This window comes from Daphnia pulicaria, chromosome 1 (assembly GCF_021234035.1).
Source record: "Daphnia pulicaria isolate SC F1-1A chromosome 1, SC_F0-13Bv2, whole genome shotgun sequence".
NCBI lineage: Eukaryota > Metazoa > Arthropoda > Branchiopoda > Diplostraca > Daphniidae > Daphnia > Daphnia pulicaria.
The window spans coordinates 27633897-27652771 of record NC_060913.1 but is presented as its reverse complement, the minus strand read 5'-3'; the positions used below and the strand labels follow the sequence as shown (position 1 = coordinate 27652771).

Sequence of the window (18875 nt, the reverse complement as noted above, 5' to 3'; positions counted from 1 at the left end):
ATGGGAATCGATCCTCAATTCTTTAGAGTCGCAGACCGGGACTCTAGCCAATGTGGCAACCAATTGATATAAATTGTCTTAAATTTTAAAAAGATATACTATTTTCCAGACGAATTTACAAAAGAAATTAGTATCTTGGTTCATAGAGGGCACCAAAGAAGTGCGACCAGCCCTGCAATTGGCTGTTAAGAATTTCGACTTATCCCCTAAGCTCCGCCTCTTGTCCGGGAACTGGCTTTGGAAATTTCCGCGGTAACCAAGTGTCGCAACCTCGGAGTCCTATTCGACGCTGGGCTCACAATGGGGCGCCAAGTAAAAAGTGCAGCAAAATCAGCCTTCTACCACCTCAGGCTCATCGCCCGCATTCGTCGCTTCCTTGACCAGTCAGCCACAAAAGCTCTCGTTCACGCATTCGTGATGTCGCGCCTCGACTACTGCAACTCCCTGTACGCCAGCTTACCCGACAAAACCATCATTTGCCTACAGAGGATCCAAAATGCTGCCGCCCGGCTCATCCTGCGCAGACGCAAGCGTGACGGTGCCACTCCACTCCTCAAGGAACTAAAATGGCTACCCGTCAAGTTTCGCATCAATTTCAAAGCCACAACTCTCGCCTTCCGCTGTCGTCTCTCTCCCCCACTCGCACCCGTCTATCTCTCTTCTCTTCTTTCCGCTTACACCCCAGCACGATCCTTAAGGTCCTCTAGAACTACCTCCCTCCTGGTCCCCCGTGCCCGTCTTTCATCATACGGTGAAAGATCCTTCTCCTTTCTTGGTCCTACACTTCTCAACTCTCTCCCACCCACCATCACTAGCTCGACAACACTCTGCTCTTTCAAATCGAAACTATAAAGACCCACCTTCTCAGTATCGCATTTTCCCAATGAAATTTGTTTGTTCAAAAACCGACGATTGTACTTCAGCGTCTTTTGTAGCATGCTTGCATGATAAGTGCGCTATATAAATAAATTTTACATACATACATACAACAATCACGTTTTCCACGGAGATCATATCAGAATTATCCATAGAAATTCTGTTTTAATCACAAAAACAAAATATAATTTCACACAACACTTAAACAATTTCTAAAAAAGATGCAGAAACATACCCACTGTCGTTAATTGTTGGCAATCTGCACAAACTCACAATCACGGAAAACATTCTTAAGACTTTTCTTCTTTTCAATGAGAAGATTAAGAAGATCTTTTGCGACTACATATTTCTTAAACTTCCCATCTTCAACTGGGTGAATTGCTACATTAACTGCAGAGATGTATCGATCAATGGTTCTATCCATCACTTGGTAGTCCTAGTATCAAAACACAGATTTGTTATTGTAATAACTTTTACTATTAAAATAATGTGAACTAATAAATACTTCAACTGATGCACAATGACTGTCTTTTACAGTATCCAACCATGGATAAATTAACTCGTTCAAGTCAGAAACAGCACGTACAGCATCTACATTCTATAAAACAGTTTAATTTAACCGTTAACGGATTTCAATTGGATAACACAAATTGAAATCACTTAAAAAAGTCATTTAATACAAGTTTACCTGTGATAACACAGGAGAATTATTATATTTATCCATTGTTATCACAACTGAGAAAAGTAGAAACTTGGTGACACAACAACAACTACTAGTCCGCCATAGGCAACATTGCCAAATAGAAACTATTCACACACTGTACTTAGAAGCTAAAGCACAAAATTTCGAAATATTTCAAGTTGAATGTTTATTTAACCATCTTCTAAGTACATCAAAATGAAAAATAGTAAAACCAATGAACATGTTCACATCAGATCTTCATCAATCATCTCATTAGCTTTGTTGATTTAGCAACCAATAGATTTCTTTCGGTAATAAGCATCAATTTTGTTCTATTGCAAATCGAAAAAAACATTTAATTACTAATTATTGACACAAAGAAAAATAGCAATTAAAAGTAATACCTGCCATTCATCAGTTTTCCCAAAAATAACATTTCCATAAGAAGAATTGACAACACAACGACTGTTGTTAATGCGACACGTTTTGCCTTGCTTAGCAACAAAAGCAGCCGCAGTTGCTCCATCAACGGCAATTTCGACTAGCCACGTTTCGTCCTGAACTTTTTTAATGAACACAACTTTGCCACACTGAGAACAGAAATCAGCAAGATTATCAAAAGTCACATCTGGCTTTACATGATAAAAGCGTAAGAACGAATGTTGTGCTGATGTCTGGAGAAAGATTTTAAAAATTAGAATCAAATAAAACTGTAATTTTTAAAATAGTTGAGTAATCTTCGCTACACTATCGTTAGTGGCATCATTGATGTCTGACAGAGCAGGAATTGGCATCTTGTACTGCGATGTAGATGGGAATTCTTCAACGTTAGCATTCAAAGAAACACTTCTTATCGGATTTCCTTTACTCTTCAGCTGAGGTGTGGACTATATCAAGATATACACTAATTATTAATGCTATAATTAGTATATCTATATATAAAACTTACGGAAGAAAAAGTAGTGTTTCTAGACGATTTCAAAATCACGGTAACTTTACCAACGTTTGGGAAATCCTGTAGCAGACTCATCATGAAATTTTCGGGTGGATAACTAGGACCAATCAAGGTGCCATTTATACCACAAATATCTTGTGCTTGGTATAACACACCACACTCTTGGAACAGGTGCATCAGGAATAAGTTGTAGTCGTCATTTCTTGCAATTCTATTACGAATACGCATGTCGATATGAAATACATATTCTTGAAATTCAACCGCTGATACATCACCAATTTCTTCCCTAAATTTTTTTCATATATGAAATTTTTAAATAATAATAAAATGTGTTATTTAAAAATTACGAGTGCCCCGGTGCAACATTAAATGTTTCTGGCTGTCATGGCGATTCATCAATGGAGTCTGGTTCCCAATCGTCATTAAAAAAAACAGCTGCTGTTGTAAACGGTGTAAATCCCCATTCCCGACTGTCTGATGTCTTCTTTATATATATTCTCCCTCTTCTCCCCGTTCTCGCGCTAAAAAAGTCTAGAGCCACGCTGCGTTGTCAGATAAAACGGCTAAAGAAAACAGATCCCGAAGAGCCCTATAGAGAGTAAAATAATCGCAACCAGAGTAAAAATCGTTATTATTACGGAGACCAAGTCTGTGTACAAGACATAATTTATTTTTAAGATGAGTTTTGCCCGGTTTGCCTTTCCGACGACTATAAAGGGTAGGATTTAATGCAGCTCGTGATTTTACCATGTAGTAAATTTAATTTTTGCCATGTAAAATTTGTTGCATACGTTTCTTTTGATAAGTTGATTGAAGAGGGAAGTGCAATTTAAGTTTTAGACTTGGTTTTAGAAAAAGGTAGCTTGCTTTAATTTATATTGTTAAACCCCTTTTTCTATGTATGAAAATAACACGACGAACATATACTATCTGCTCTATTCTTAGTTCCGATTCAACACGGAGATTGGCAATTTCACCTGACAGACCCTCCCCTCTATCAGAAACTTTTCATTTTTCTTGAAGCTGAAATAGAAAAATCATTTTGGTGATTAAAAGAAAAACACTTGAATGCTTATAAAACAATTTACCGGGAATTGAGATATGTAGTAACAAGGGCTCGCGCAAGTTTCCGGAGTGGTATATCGAAACGGGACGTTATGTTGTTATCCTTTATCCTTAGATCCTTTATCAATTTGTCCAGTTCTGTGTTGTGAGGAGTAGGTTTGATTATGTGGAAATACCTTACAGAAAGAATAACCTTTGAAAGGGAAAGATAAGACTGCGAACTGAGATACCTCGTTATATCGTCAGATGGCTTGAGGAAGTATCTCGTTCCAGCAAGAGCAACCCATTTAAGTTCACTAATCAACAGATCGGGACGATGCGTAAGCAAAAGAATCAAACCAACTTCGTCCTTCAAAGCCAAAAAGCTTTCAATCATGGTAAACTATGGATTCCAACCTGTTGTTATTCTTTTGCTGGAGCTTTGACCTAGATTTGCCATTTGCGGTACATTTATTCATTAGTTTTACAGTGGCTGGATTACTACGGTGAAAAAATGTCATAATGTCATATGTCACGATACTTACACGGTAAAAATGTCTTAAAAATAAATGTCATAAATTTTTTGCAATGTTGTTGTTTGAAGTGGATGCAACGCACAACTGGTCATCACTAGTAGATAAAAAAAATTTAACATTAGGACACACATTTGCAAGCAATGTTAGTTACCTCTCGGCATTGGTCTTTTGAGAGTTTGTTGCTTCTGCTGTTGTTGAAGAATTGTTTTTCACGTACTGTCCTTGTATTGTAGACTCGTCTGCTTCTTCACCTTCGTCGTTCTCGGCATTTTGCTAATTGTTAAAATTCTGTTTTTTTAAATAAATTAATTAGGGGAGACTGGAGTAAAACGGGACACCGGGTCAAAAGGGACAGTGGGAGGAAAAATAGTAGATGTTAATAAAACTGTAAAAATTTTTAGTATGTTATGTAAATCTGTATAATCTAATTTGGCATGAAATTTGGTTGGTTTTTGTCAATAACTGCATGAGTTATTGACAAAACAAAAAAAACGGTTTTTTTTTAGAAATTTTTGTCTCCGCCATTTTATGTTTGAAGAAACAAATAAACGCTAATGGCATGTAAATTTAATATGGAAATGAAGCTGATTCATTTCTTGATCGTTTAAAACAGAAATTATAATTTTAGATCGATTAGTTTAGACAGTATGAACTTTAAAAAAAAAGTGTCTAAACCGGGAAATCGGGACAGCTGTTTTTGGCTAATTTGGGACAGTTACGGACCAATCAGCGTACAGCATTTTTAAGAGGCTCGATTTCGTTACCTAGCAACGCAGGATGTCCTACTGCTCCATAAGGGTTTTTGTATTTATAAGAAAAAAGGTTCATTAACACAATAATCAATTTGAAACATTTATAAACTCAAAGAGTATATGCAGTGGAACACTTTTTCAATTTTTTTAAATTTTATTGATGAATTTTAAGGCGAAAACGGAGGACGTCCCTCATCACCCACCCCAGTGTCCTCAATTACCCCCCAAAATAGGCCCCTCCCACAAATCTGAGGAAACTTTAAAGGTATTTTATGGGGAAATGGTTCATTATAAAATTATATAAAAAATATGGGGGGTTCATTACAATATGGAATACATAAAAACAAAATTTTAAAGAAATTCAATAATTAGTTTGGGAGATATAGGGGGGAAACAAAAACCGTCCCGTTTTACTCCAGTCTCCCCTACACATGTTTAAAAGTGAATGTCAACTAACGCGAGTGAAGAGTAGTACTCTGCTCTTGTTTTCTCGTAAGTTGAAATGGTTACTTTGTTACTTGTAATCGCTTTCCCGTGAAATCTATATGTGTGGATGTAATAAGTAATTAATGAAATGGTCATTTATTTATTAGATTACAGTTGAGATACACCTGTTGAGGTGTTGTTCCATTGCTAAATGTGTGTATGTAGAAAACGAACATTTTTTTCCATCGATGTATTCCTTGCACTGATCTGATACATCTTTGTGACATCTCTGATGTTTACCCCATTTTTTCATATCATCGAGTTTTTTCTTGCAATAATTCGTATTGCAAGTAATTGATGTTTTAGACTCGGAAATTTTAAGTGAATACAACTTTTTCTTAAAGTTAGATTCTTCAATTTTTGAAAGTGTTATTTCAGCAATCTCTTCTTTTGTGAACATTTGTTAAATAAGAATAGTGACAAATATTTATTTAATTTACCTTTCTTTGCTTGATAGCTTAACTGGAACGTTGCAGACGTTTATTTCAGCGGGATGATTATCAACAATTGGAATTGGTTGATCGATTTCAATTGCTATTTCACCAATAGATCTAGTAAAGAAAACATGATTAACATTTCAATCAAATAATTAAGTTATAAAGTAACCTACGGTTTTTCAACGGCGTTATTGCAAGACAGATTGGGCAATGTAGCTTGTTCATGAGTTGCAGAATTTTCCAAATTAGAATAGTCAATGACATTTTTTTCCCAGTCATCCCAGGCATTTGTTCTATTTGACAAAAATTTATTATTTGGGAATGAATAATAAATTTGATTAATAATTCCACAAACATACGGTTGTGGTTGATGAAAGAGTGAATCCTCGATTGTGACGTTTTCCGCAACCAAAACTGTATCGACTCCATGCTGAAAGGGTTCAACAATCGCAACTTCAAAATACACTTCCGGTCTAGAACTTGTTTCCAAAAGTTGGACCTCTGTTACTCTAAAAAGGTGAAATAATTTGTTATTTATTCCAATAATAGCAAATTACATGAAAGCCATACCTTTCACTGATGTTTTCCTTTACTGCGCGATGGAACCGAAAATTGTGATTTTCAATAGTTGCTCGATTTTCGGCAAAAAAATCACAATTTTTACAAGAAACAACTTTCCTGGGGTGCTGAGTTCGCTCATGAGTTGATCTATACCCCTTTTCAGTAAACGAAGATGACTTGCAATTGGGAATTCTGCAAAATATTTTCGGTTCAACTTTTTCCATTTCCGCGTAAATGGGAAAAGTTTCATCTGCAGCAGTAATTTGTGGGGGTAACATTACGGCTTGTTCCAAAATGAATTTTTTAAGCATCAAAATTTTAGCCATAATCAACTTTTGCATTTCTGCATTCCTTTCTGAAAGCTTTAGAGATTTTGATAAACAGAACTCTCTTAGCTCAATTGGATATGACTGAATTACATAAAAGAAATTAAAACATTAAATTGGTATTGATATTTCTAATTTGTGAAAAAAATTAAAATTATTTGATAAACAAATTACCTCCCACTTCTTCATAATTGCGATATTATAATCTTTTATATTGACATTGTTCTTGTTAAAAGAATTTTGAAACAATTGTAAAAAAACAACAAATGGCGATTTTTCTAAAGTCTCTAAGTCTTGTGCCTTCTGTGTTAATTCATATAACATTTTCATTTTCTTCTTAAAACCATTCACATCCGCCTGTACCTCATCAATATTTCCATTCTAATTATTATAAGAAGTTCACTAATTACAATAATAAACAAACTTACTTGGCCATATCTAGGAAAGATTAAATCCATTTCGATAAAGTGCACACAAAAAGATCGCACTGATATTACTTGAAAACAAAATGAAATGAAATACTTGTTCCAAAGTTTGAAACTCCTCCCACTAGTGGGTAGAACCCCAGGGGGATAAATATCGCAATCGAAATATTTGTTATCGATTCCAATATTCTTTGGTTTTGGTCAATTTCTACAGCGTTTCAGTTCAGTTTAAAGTTTTGTCCGTAGACAACAGTTGTTTCCAAAAATGGCCAAGGCAAGAGCTAGCAAACAGAAAACGGGATCGGAATTGTTGGAAAAACTTCTAGATGACGCAACATACAAGGAATTTTTGAACATTGCTAAGGGTAAAATGCCTGTATGTGTAAAATGCGGTAAAAATAAATAAAGTTCTTTAAATACTATTTGTAAAACATATAGAATTGAAATATGTCTTTCTAATGAGACATAACTTTTATTTCAGACGAATTAGCATCATTTGGTCGACACCCAGGGCCGGATGACCTTCAAGTCGGTTTTGCTGACAAAAATTCAATGAAATTGTTTTTGGAAAGCGATTTCTTTGAATTACCTGCTGGCATTAGGTGCGCAAATTGTTGGAGTTTTTGCTACGCTACAACGAAATCTAGAGTGAAACGTACAACAACACAAACCCACACCCGGGTGTGCCTCAGTTGCGCAAGAGGATTTATTCCAACCAAGAAACAGTTACTGAAAAAATCGATAAACTTATTCGTGGTGCCACCTAACACGTTTACTCCAATCAACTTCATCATCACCATACAGCGGCAATCACGTCAGAATACTATTGGAGCTGAAGCACTGCAACTACTCCGTGATTTCGTTTCTTCCAATCAGTAAGGGAAAATTGTTATGTCTCTTTTTTTATTGTAAAGTTTCAGACTGTTATTTAAGGAATTAGAAATTTCATGTCGAATCAGTTAGATTTTTCAAAAATTTAAATAAATCATTATTTCCTTGCAATTTAAATAATAGTTTAAAAAATCCACTACAGAGCAATGCCCATCCATTTGCGTAGCCATGTACAATTCATTATGCCACCGATTGGATCTGTTGGTAGTGGGCTTGCTAGTTACCGTGACATGTACTGTACATTGAAAGATGAAAAGGAGAACATCTATACCCCAATTAGTAGCATCATGTACATGTTGTACAGCAGTCATCCGAAACGGGTACGACAAGGTCACACTCGTAGCATCCAAAATGTCGTCGATTTCATGCAAACCATCAAATTTTGTAACCGATTCAATTTGTAATTATTCGTCATGTGCTAATTAGAAATTTGACAAATTAAGATTCAATTACTGGAAGATTTCAAGAAATTCAATATTTCACCAAAAGACGTTTCTTTCGTTTTGGGTGGCTTTGAAACCCAGGAAGGGAATATATGTTGCGATCCATATTCCTTAAATGGAGAAGAAATGTTGAACATTTTTCAGAAAAAAGAGGTAAATTTATTTTTCAAATTTCAAATATTTCGTATTTGAAAATTCGTTATGTAATTCATAGAATCTACCTTGGGTCAACGAACTTAAGCTAAACTGTTTTGCGAGAATGTTTGTTGACGGATTGGGAATTGGAAGGAATACCACCAAATTGCTAGAAGAATTTTTAACCCCCGAAGAAATAATTGGAATTAACAAAAACATTGCAATTATACAAGAAGAAGATGAATTGGACATCGAAGAATAATTATAAGTGTGCCTTAATTGCAACAAAAAGCATTTAGCAGTTTCACTGAAAATGGCTAGCGAACTCGATTGTAAAAGCGTTGCTGAATTCATTGCTGTTTCGGAATATGCTGTTCGTAAGCTGAGCAAACAAGCAGCATGCACGATAGATGCAAATCCCAAAGTACAATTAGCACGTGGAGAGAAGCCGAAAATCTATTATTTCAATATTTACGCTGACGAATTTCTAGAAAATCCACAAGAAATTGTTGAAGAATTCAAAGAGCTCAAAGATAAATGCGATGCAGCCAATACAGGATGCCCAAGGTTTGGGAATTGCATCACTGCAGCTAATCATTATGAAAAACCTTCAAATTTCCGCCTAAATGGTCAAGATGTAGACGTTTCGCCCACCACCTATTCCAAATGGCTACCGAAATTTGTCGATCCCAAATGAACTCAAGACGGAAAGTCTTTATCGATGTGGCTTTATCAAGCACGGACTATGTTTTAATGAAGAAACATAATCAACCCTTTGACTTTCAATGTGTGAAGTGCATTAAGGGTATTATTGTAAGTGCAACAGACGGACAGCACCTCCTTACCGGTGCAACGCGGAGACGCGACTGAAGAAAACGACGGAAGTGGGAGATATACTAAATACTGGTGGTGGCGCTGGTTTCGGAAAGCCATACTACTAGCGCCACTCTATTTTTTTTAATTACGCATTTCAGGCCCATGTCAAACGACATTCAGGCCCTGGGCCTGAATGGAGCGGGCCTGAAATTACTGGGCCTGAATGTCGTACATCCATTTTTGATGAATTGTTAAAGACTAAGGCGAAGTGCTATTTAATCAATAGTACATCTAGTTAGTTAAGAGCTAAACGGTTTGTCTACTACTCGTGTTTTAAACAGTTTCAAAAAGAATAATAAAAGTTCCCGATATTACTGGGTTTTCAAAAAGAATTTGACTTTTTTTAATTAATCTTTTGATTGTACTAATTTTTTTTCCATTACAGCCAAAATAACTTTGATTTATTCGAAATACTTCTTCGTCTATTTTTCTAATCATACGCTAATTTCCTTTACTCGTCCTTTCTTGGCTGTATTCTGTTGAATCAACAAAAAATTTATAATGAGAGTCAAGGAGGTTGCCATTTCGCCGATTTGAATAAGCAGTGTGACGCTGATGCAATACAATGGCTACGCGGTGTAAATCCCCATTCCCGACTGTCTGATGTCTTCTTTATATATATTCTCCCTCTTCTCCCCGTTCTCGCGCTAAAAAAGTCTAGAGCCACGCTGCGTTGTCAGATAAAACGGCTAAAGAAAACAGATCCCGAAGAGCCCTATAGAGAGTAAAATAATCGCAACCAGAGTAAAAATCGTTGTTATTACGGAGACCAAGTCTGTGTACAAGACATAATTTATTTTTAAGATGAGTTTTGCCCGGTTTGCCTTTCCGACGACTATAAAGGGTAGGATTTAATGCAGCTCGTGATTTTACCATGTAGTAAATTTAAGTTTTGCCATGTAAAATTTGTTGCATACGTTTCTTTTGATAAGTTGATTGAAGAGGGAAGTGCAATTTAAGTTTTAGACTTGGTTTTAGAAAAAGGTAGCTTGCTTTAATTTATATTGTTAAACCCATTTTTCTATGTATGAAAATAACACGACGAACATATACTATCTGCTCTATTCTTAGTTCCGATTCAACACGGAGATTGGCAATTTCACCTGACAGACCCTCCCCTCTATCAGAAACTTTTCATTTTTCTTGAAGCTGAAATAGAAAAATCATTGGTGATTAAAAGAAAAACACTTGAATGCTTATAAAACAATTTACCGGGAATTGAGATATGTAGTAACAAGGGCTCGCGCAAGTTTCCGGAGTGGTATATCGAAACGGGACGTTATGTTGTCATCCTTTATCCTTAGATCCTTTATCAATTTGTCCAGTTCTGTGTTGTGAGGAGTAGGTTTGATTATGTGGAAATACCTTACAGAAAGAATAACCTTTGAAAGGGAAAGATAAGACTGCGAACTGAGATACCTCGTTATATCGTCAGATGGCTTGAGGAAGTATCTCGTTCCAGCAAGAGCAACCCATTTAAGTTCACTAATCAACAGATCGGGACGATGCGTAAGCAAAAGAATCAAACCAACTTCGTCCTTCAAAGCCAAAAAGCTTTCAATCATGGTAAACTATGGATTCCAACCTGTTGTTATTCTTTTGCTGGAGCTTTGACCTAGATTTGCCATTTGCGGTACATTTATTCATTAGTTTTACAGTGGCTGGATTACTACGGTGAAAAAATGTCATAATGTCATATGTCACGATACTTACACGGTAAAAATGTCTTAAAAATAAATGTCATAAATTTTTTATTTCAAAGTTTATTCGTAAAATGTACCAAACAAACGCAGATTTTTTTAATGGCTTTCACTGGGAGACTTTAAGTATGGAAAAAATAATGTGTATGCCTCCATTTATCAATGCCATTAACGACGTTGACAATTTTATTATTAGCATTCTCAGTTACGACTTTTGCTATTTTCTTGGTCAACTTTCATTCTGACCCCAAACCTCGAAGCTTAGTAAGATTTTCAGCAGTTTGGCTGACTTCGATGCACCAAGTTGAAAGTACTTTGGAAACAATTTTTATTTTGTCGCTAATTTAATAGGCGCGGTTATGTTAGCGATAACATTCATTAGTTATTTACGTCCAACCATCTGCAATGAAGTAACCCATTTGACGGCTCATCACTTTTGCGTAAGTTTGTATATTGCCTCTCTATACACTCTGGTAAAAGAATAGGTCAATGTGCTGCGGCTTGGTAGTGAATGACGTGGAACGATATGATGGATATATGCCCAAGTTTCATCTCATTTGATTATAATAAATTTAGATTATTCCTCGAGCTTGACATTAAAGTTCCAAATGAAACAGTATTATCTGATCCAACAGCGCTACTTCAGCGGGATGAGCCAGCAGATTCACAAGTTTCTAATGAAATAATAATAAATAATCCTGAATTCATAATAGGCCCTACTACATTGATCATAATTATTAAACTCAATTGGCCTAGACAACGACGAACTCTCCTCTATTTCAACCTTAGCAAGTGAATCATGTTCGTCGCGATTGTCGTTATCCGAATCCATATAACTCGAGTCATCTATCAAGGGGGTTTCATGGCACTTTTGACGTTGTCGTACGCTTAAGATGACTCCAGAGATTGGAAGTATTTTCCTTATTGTCTCCACTTTTTTATATTTTCAGTCTAATCTATTCTGTGACTTTCACTATCTTAAACCTGTACTCAGTGACTTGTCGACTTGTCGACTTGTCTCCGGATGCCCTTTCTAATCACCTGTCTGCAAAACAGATTCTGGCTATATGGATCTCTTCCCAGACAGCACGGTTCCATATTAAAGACGATTTTAGTCCAACAGAGGGGACCATGCATACCGCAGTAAAGACGTCTCGAAGGGGGCGAGTAGGTGGTCCGTTATGGCTTTTTGTCCCCCCTGACGGGGATATTTCAAGGCTAATATGCGTTTGTTTTGGGCGCTTAACTGGTTCATGTAAAGGATATTACAGGGCTCATGTTTGTTTTCTTTTGGGCTTTGGTTGGGTTTATAGAAGGACCTAACTGGGACAGTACTCGTTTTACTATGGGCACTATTAGGTTCATGTGAGGGACATAACTGGGCAAATGCCGGAGGAAAAAAACATTATTTAATACAAAATTTTTTAGAAAATAAAAAAAGGCTCAAAAGTTTTAATCTTCTTGGTTTATTAGATCAATTTGCAATTAAAGAAAATACGCAGCTGTATAGACTTGGTTGAGTTGGTTAAGGTTAACAAGTAGAGATAAAAAAAGCATGTCAAGAATAAAAATTAACTGAAATATCATGGTGGTCCACATTCATACTATCAACAAAGCAGAGTATCACAATTATTTGGGTTGATTGGCCTATTAATCATCCCCCGACAAATCCTCTTCTTCATCGCCATTGTCTTTTCCAATTTTAGACGGGGCAGCTTTCAACCATCTTGCAATTTTGTTGTTAATCTGGTGTTCGCTGAGACGCAAACCAGGTGTAGCTTGTAGGCTTTCTATAAACTTAAATAAGAAAATATTAATTGAATTCCGCCCGAATGTAAACTAAAAAAACTTACCAAAAACCAGCTGTTTGACTTCAGTGTTCTCAAAACACCGTTTTTCATCGTTTTGACCCTTGAAACAAAATTGTGAAGCTACTGAATATTTCACCAACTTGTGCAAAACTTTGCCGACAGCTCGGTGTTCCGTCCCCCCACACCACTCAAGTATGACTTCTGTTAACGAAAAAACATAAATAAATGGAGCAAAATTTTGAACATAAAAATTAATCTACCAGCAGTTTCATCCGCTTGATTTTGTATTTGCGGATAGTTGTGTTCATGAGGTCAAATAACGCAAGGGACTTGACAGGAAGACACATTTCTTCTTTTATTCCTCCCAATTCCGGTTTGGCAGGAATTTTGTTGTTCATCACAACTGCTAGTGTGTTTTTTATATCAACCTGAGTTGCCTTTATTTGTTCCTGCCCACGCAGGATCCTCAACATTGTCTGCATCAGTTGATCAAGCTTTATTCGTTCATCTGCGGAGAAAGGAATGGCAATTAAAATGAATGATTAATGCATTTAAAATGAGGATATGGAATTCTCTTACCAGGAGTAATTGATGCAATCTCTGTAGATGCTGATGAAGTTCGATGAAAAGTTCTCGTCCTATGACGATATAGTTGCATTGCATTGGATTGTCCATTTGTTTCTTCTGGCATTCAATTTTCGGCGACTGAATTTTGGAGAACCCAAGGAGGTTGCTGCTGATGGCTCGGTCCAGCCTCTTGAATATCAGCTATAGCTGATTGTTGACGGTGAACTGTAAACAAAAAAGTTTAAAATATTAATGTGCATACTGTAATTACATGAAAGAAGTATTCTCACCAGGTGGTAGAGACTTCCTTGCAAATGTTTGACGGGGGGCAATCATTTGATTTATTCCAAGTGCTGCTGGAACTTTTGGAATTTTCGGGATATTTCTGGCAGAAGAACTGTTCGTTTTTTTAGTAGCAGCAGTTTCGTTTGTAGCTGTCTTCGATGAGCTTCCATTTACTGGCTCCACAACTTCGGGAAAACTCACTTGAGATCTTTTCTTTGCATGTTGGACTTCACCAACTACTTTTAAGATCAATGAATCTTCATCAGAAGATGGTGCTGAAGACGAGCTAGAGCCATCATCAAGTATTGAACGTTAAATCTCGGTGAATTAGACCATATAAGAAAAAAAACTTGTACGTTCTGTTGACGAATTCACTGATGAAGGACGACTGGGTGCATCACTAGGATCTGATGTTCCATAATTTGCCAGAGTGCAAACCGCAGTACTCGCAGCACCCCTGGAATCCGACTGCCTTACAATGAGCGAAGGGGAAGACACAGCATCATCCTGCGACTACTACTCAAATGCATATTGTTTACAATCAGATCCCCTGGCATCGTGTCACTGCCCTTTTGAAAGTTACAAATAACGTCCTAACCTCTGTTGATAACTGCAATGCTGTCATTCTAGCTCTACTAGGATAAAGCGCAGCTTTCTACACAATTGATCACTGCATTCTTCTTGATCAACTGTCAACCAGGCATGAAGTTTCTGGAATTGCTCTCGCGTAGTTTCCTTCGTACCTTCAGAACAGAAACCAATCAGTCAGTGTATGCGCCGCCATTTCTTCTCCTAAACCTTTACGGTACGGCGTTCCTCAGGGCTCTGTACTAGGCTCAATACTCTGGCTGACGAGCAATAGACTCAAAATTAACAAGTCCAATGCGCTTCTGATCTCCTCCCCTGATAACACAAGGAAAATTCTGGTTACTCATATTCCACTGGATGTTTATGGGGCTACTATTATTCCTCCCCAGTTGTTGGTAAAATGCATCGGAGCTTTGGAAAATGTAGTCCAACATTCGATTTTTAAATATAATTCTTTTAAGTTGACGTTCTGTTTCTATTGTTTTAAAGGAAAAAAACAACCCCTCCAAACGGTATAATTACCGCTTAAAAAATAGGAGTGGAGTTTTACTTCAGTCACGGTTATACAAAACCACCCACTCAATTTAAAGCACGACTTTTTCCTTTTTTTATACACTAAATTCTGAGACATTTATCCCCCCCCCAGTTTATATTGTCGCCGTTCTTGGCGTAGAGGTAAGTTGTTAGATTCTCGCTCGGTCATCCCTCAAAGAAAATCCCGTTTTTTGGTTTTTCGAAAAGCGCGGCGAAAAATATATTGTTTGTTTAGTGCCTGATTGAAAAAAAACCGAGACGCACTTCTTACTGTTCAGAAAATTTAGGAGCTCATTTGAAGGCAAAACACAAAGAGCAGTTTCAATTAGTGTAGCGATTGAGAAGTAACAACGATGATTCTGAAAATTCTGAAGAAGACCGTAATGTGGCTTCCAACAGTTCGCTAGAACCTAAAAGTAAAAATCTTGAAGCCAATTTCACTAAGCAAAGCCAAGTTCGTAAATTTCACTAGAGCCTTACAAAAAGAAGCGTGGGTTGCCTATAGAAATTACGGAAAACAAATTGTAGCCTCGTGTGTAGAAATGGCGACCGGTAATGGAATACCCTTTAAAACACTCGTGATTGAACTGATGATTTTGAACACAGACATGATTATGTTTTTCGAAAAATTATTGATGATTCTATTCATAAAAGTCTTGGAGGAAAGAGGGAGGAGGAAAAGCTAAAGAAATACATTATTATCATTTATCAGGCCAAAAAGGATGTGAAAAATTGATTCGTGTCTTTTACAATGGATTATTGTGCAACCCGCCGTTTGGACTGAGCTCAGTTAGGTATAAAACTCCAGTATAACAAAACAGGGAAAATTCAGCTCTATACCCTTGCCATTATTGAGGTCAAGAAAAGTCACACAGCTGTCAACTTTATACCAAATTTCTTGGACGTTTTCGGCGTCTTTGGTATTAAATTATGAGAAGTCTAACAACCGACAATGGCGCAAATATGTTGTAAGCTTGTCGTATTCTAGCTCAAACTGAGTCAACACACGGTGACAAAGAAGATGAAACTGATATTGCTGATCGCTTAAATGAAGAGAAATTAATACGCCCAATGGAAGAGGGACAAAATGCATGAGAAGAAGGAGGAGAGGAGAGCATGGGCGTGCAAACTTTATTGCAAGATGTGCGCTGTGCTGCTCACATTCTTCAACTCGCCACTTTGACGCATTGGACGAGCCTGACATAGCCATTATTGCCAAAGCAAGGTCGTTATTGCTTGTAAGGTCTTAAGGAGCCAATCGTTCAAGGCAGCAATTTGGCTAGCCGGGCAAAAGAAGCCAATAATCGACTGCCTCACTTGCTTGGAATTTTTTAAGGTTTTTTCAAAAATTTTCCAAGGAAACGGTAAAATTTTAGCAATTCTAGTCACTGGAAAAATGGTTACATGCAAAATGCTGACTGCCCTCTCTCGTGTTATTGAAAATTGGGAAGAGAGAAATGAGGGAGGAGACTTTGAACAAAAGGTTTCTTACTATACGTCACCATTGATGAATCTATAGTGTTTATCTTCGACTTTCTTGTTGCATTACACAACTACGACACATAATATAATAATAAACGGCGGGTTGGCAATTGATTTAGTTTTCAACGAAAGTGGCGAGGCAAAGGAATATGACTGAAACACACTACACTGAAAGTTCAACTGCAAAATGAGCAATTGTCTGGATTATGTATTTGAATGTATTTGTAAAATAAATGAAAATAAAGTCTCTCACCACCAAAATTTTATTAAAAAATTTTGTATGTTAACGGAACAATAGGCCTACAAGGCAATAGCTCAAACCTAATTTTGAGTTTTACAAAATCTATAAAATGAACGGATTTTTTATTTCTTAGCTGAGAAATTACTTCCATGTATGCTTTCTTTGTAATGGATTAAAACTGATATAATTAATAATTAACATAAAAAAATTATCCAGGTACAGTATACATTTTCCTGCACACATTACTATTCACTATTAACGTCCGAGATGTGCTAATCACAAGACATTACAACCATCTGAAATTATGTAATCTTTACCACTGTGTAAGTACACGGATAAGGCAATGCATCATCTCCATTCCTCAAAATCAAATTTATGCAAACAAGAACACAATATTTCACCACAGATTTGAGGGGAAGAGGTCTAGGATTTTAAGGTTAAATTCCAAAAGAAACAAATCCCCACCTTCATGCACTGGTAAATAATAAATTTTCTTCGCTGTGTTGTAACTTAAATGAATCTTTAATCAAATTTAGATTTTGCTTTTGAAGCATTATATAGTATGGGCCACGGGGAATAACAGTTGACAAATGGCAATCAACAATTCTCATTTACTAGGTTTGAATTGTGTTGGATATAGTATAGAGTGGTTCGAGGTTGCCATCTTTGATGGGACTTTTCCCAGTTTGGTGAAACCTCAAACCAAAAAGCATTGCACCAAACTGGGAAAAGTCCCATCCCAGATGGCAACCTCGAACCACTCTATAGTATACCTGGATATGAATATACACTACCTCGTTATAATTTACGTTGCCCATTTTCATTTGGAATGAAATAACCAGAAAAAAAGATGATAACAAAGTATTTATATTAATGGTTAACAATCTGACTAAAAAATGCAAGGTATATTGAACTGGTCATCATTTTATGAACAAGTAATTCCATTAATTAGATTCATTTTTGAAATAAGATTCTTTTTCTAATAACAGCTTTACTAACATCAGTATTTGGGAAAATTTTTCCAGACTGTTGTACCCGTACGAAACTGTTAACTTATATTTTTACGGTTTGCTAATAACGGCTCACGCGGTGCCAGGCTTAAAAATCAAACCAATTATCATGCTGCAATTACCTCGAAATTTTTCATCAAAACATAATTCCACCCTTTTTTTGTGGATATTAGCTTTTATTTTCCAAGCTAGGGCGTTTTCTTATCTGGCTTGAAATAATTAACCTTAAAATCAGCTCGAATTTTCCCCCCTTAATATATTTCCTCAAAAAGTATAAACTAATTCTAGTATGGAATTTTTAATCTAGGTAAAAAAAAAAGGTTTTTCGATCCATCCATCATTTCTCTTGTGTTCTCATTCATCATTTTTTTCATCTGACATGAACGAACTTGAAAACGCTTTTTATGTAATGTAAAATTTAAAAAATATTTTTTTAAATTAAAAATTGTTTGTTTTATCTAAGTTTTTCATTTTTCTTATATTTGGCAGTCTATGTGAAGAATTATCGACACAATTATAATACAATCAAATACTCATTACTAAATAATAAATTAGAAGATGCCGAATCAGGACAACCAGTGACCATAAGTGAGTGCAGCAAATAATTCATAGGAAGTAAGTAGCGCGCGTAAAGTTCCTTTTTCACCAATTCTGCTTTAGCGAGAAAATTTCTAGCTACAAAAAAACAACAAAATTATCCTAAAATTCCCAATGTGGAATATAAAAATCTTAGTCTGAAAATTTGTAGTTGAAAACCCCTAACTTCGTAGCTATTTCTACTCGTACAGAACTAGCTAAAAGTTTCGTACGAGTAAGCAATTGAAAAAACATCAATATTTTTCAGATTATAAATTCAAACAAATCTTTTTCTATTGCAAACAATGATAGATCACTCATTTTCCCAGATTGAAAATAATCGAAGAAATGATCGAGAAATGGTTGCCTTAAATGATGCAATTGATGAGTATGAAGACTTCATTCGTCCAATTTATTACATTGACCATTTTCTTCATCGTGTGTTAAAACTCTTAAAAGGTAAGGAATACTATTAAATAAATTACTATTACTATTTATTATTAAAGTTAAGCGTTGTCTCCGTTATGCAGCCATATCTTTACTTTATCGTTATATCTTTATCTTTATCACTAAAAAACTAATATTTTATATGGAATGGTGACTCATGTGCTAAAATTTCGATTCTGCTTGGCATATTTTTTAGTTTTTTCTAAACG

At 36.1% G+C, this 18875-nt stretch overlaps 1 protein-coding gene across 1 annotated transcript in view; it reads left to right on the top strand.

Moving 5' to 3' along the window:
• The window catches only part of LOC124320867, a 3003-nt gene extending 2151 nt beyond the window's left edge, over nt 1-852 (top strand). Inside the window, exon 9 of the mRNA XM_046783775.1 lies at nt 212-852. Within this exon, the coding sequence (XP_046639731.1) occupies nt 212-852 (641 nt within the window). The remainder of the gene's footprint in view (nt 1-211) is intronic.
• Nucleotides 853-18875: the final 18023 nt, after the last annotated feature.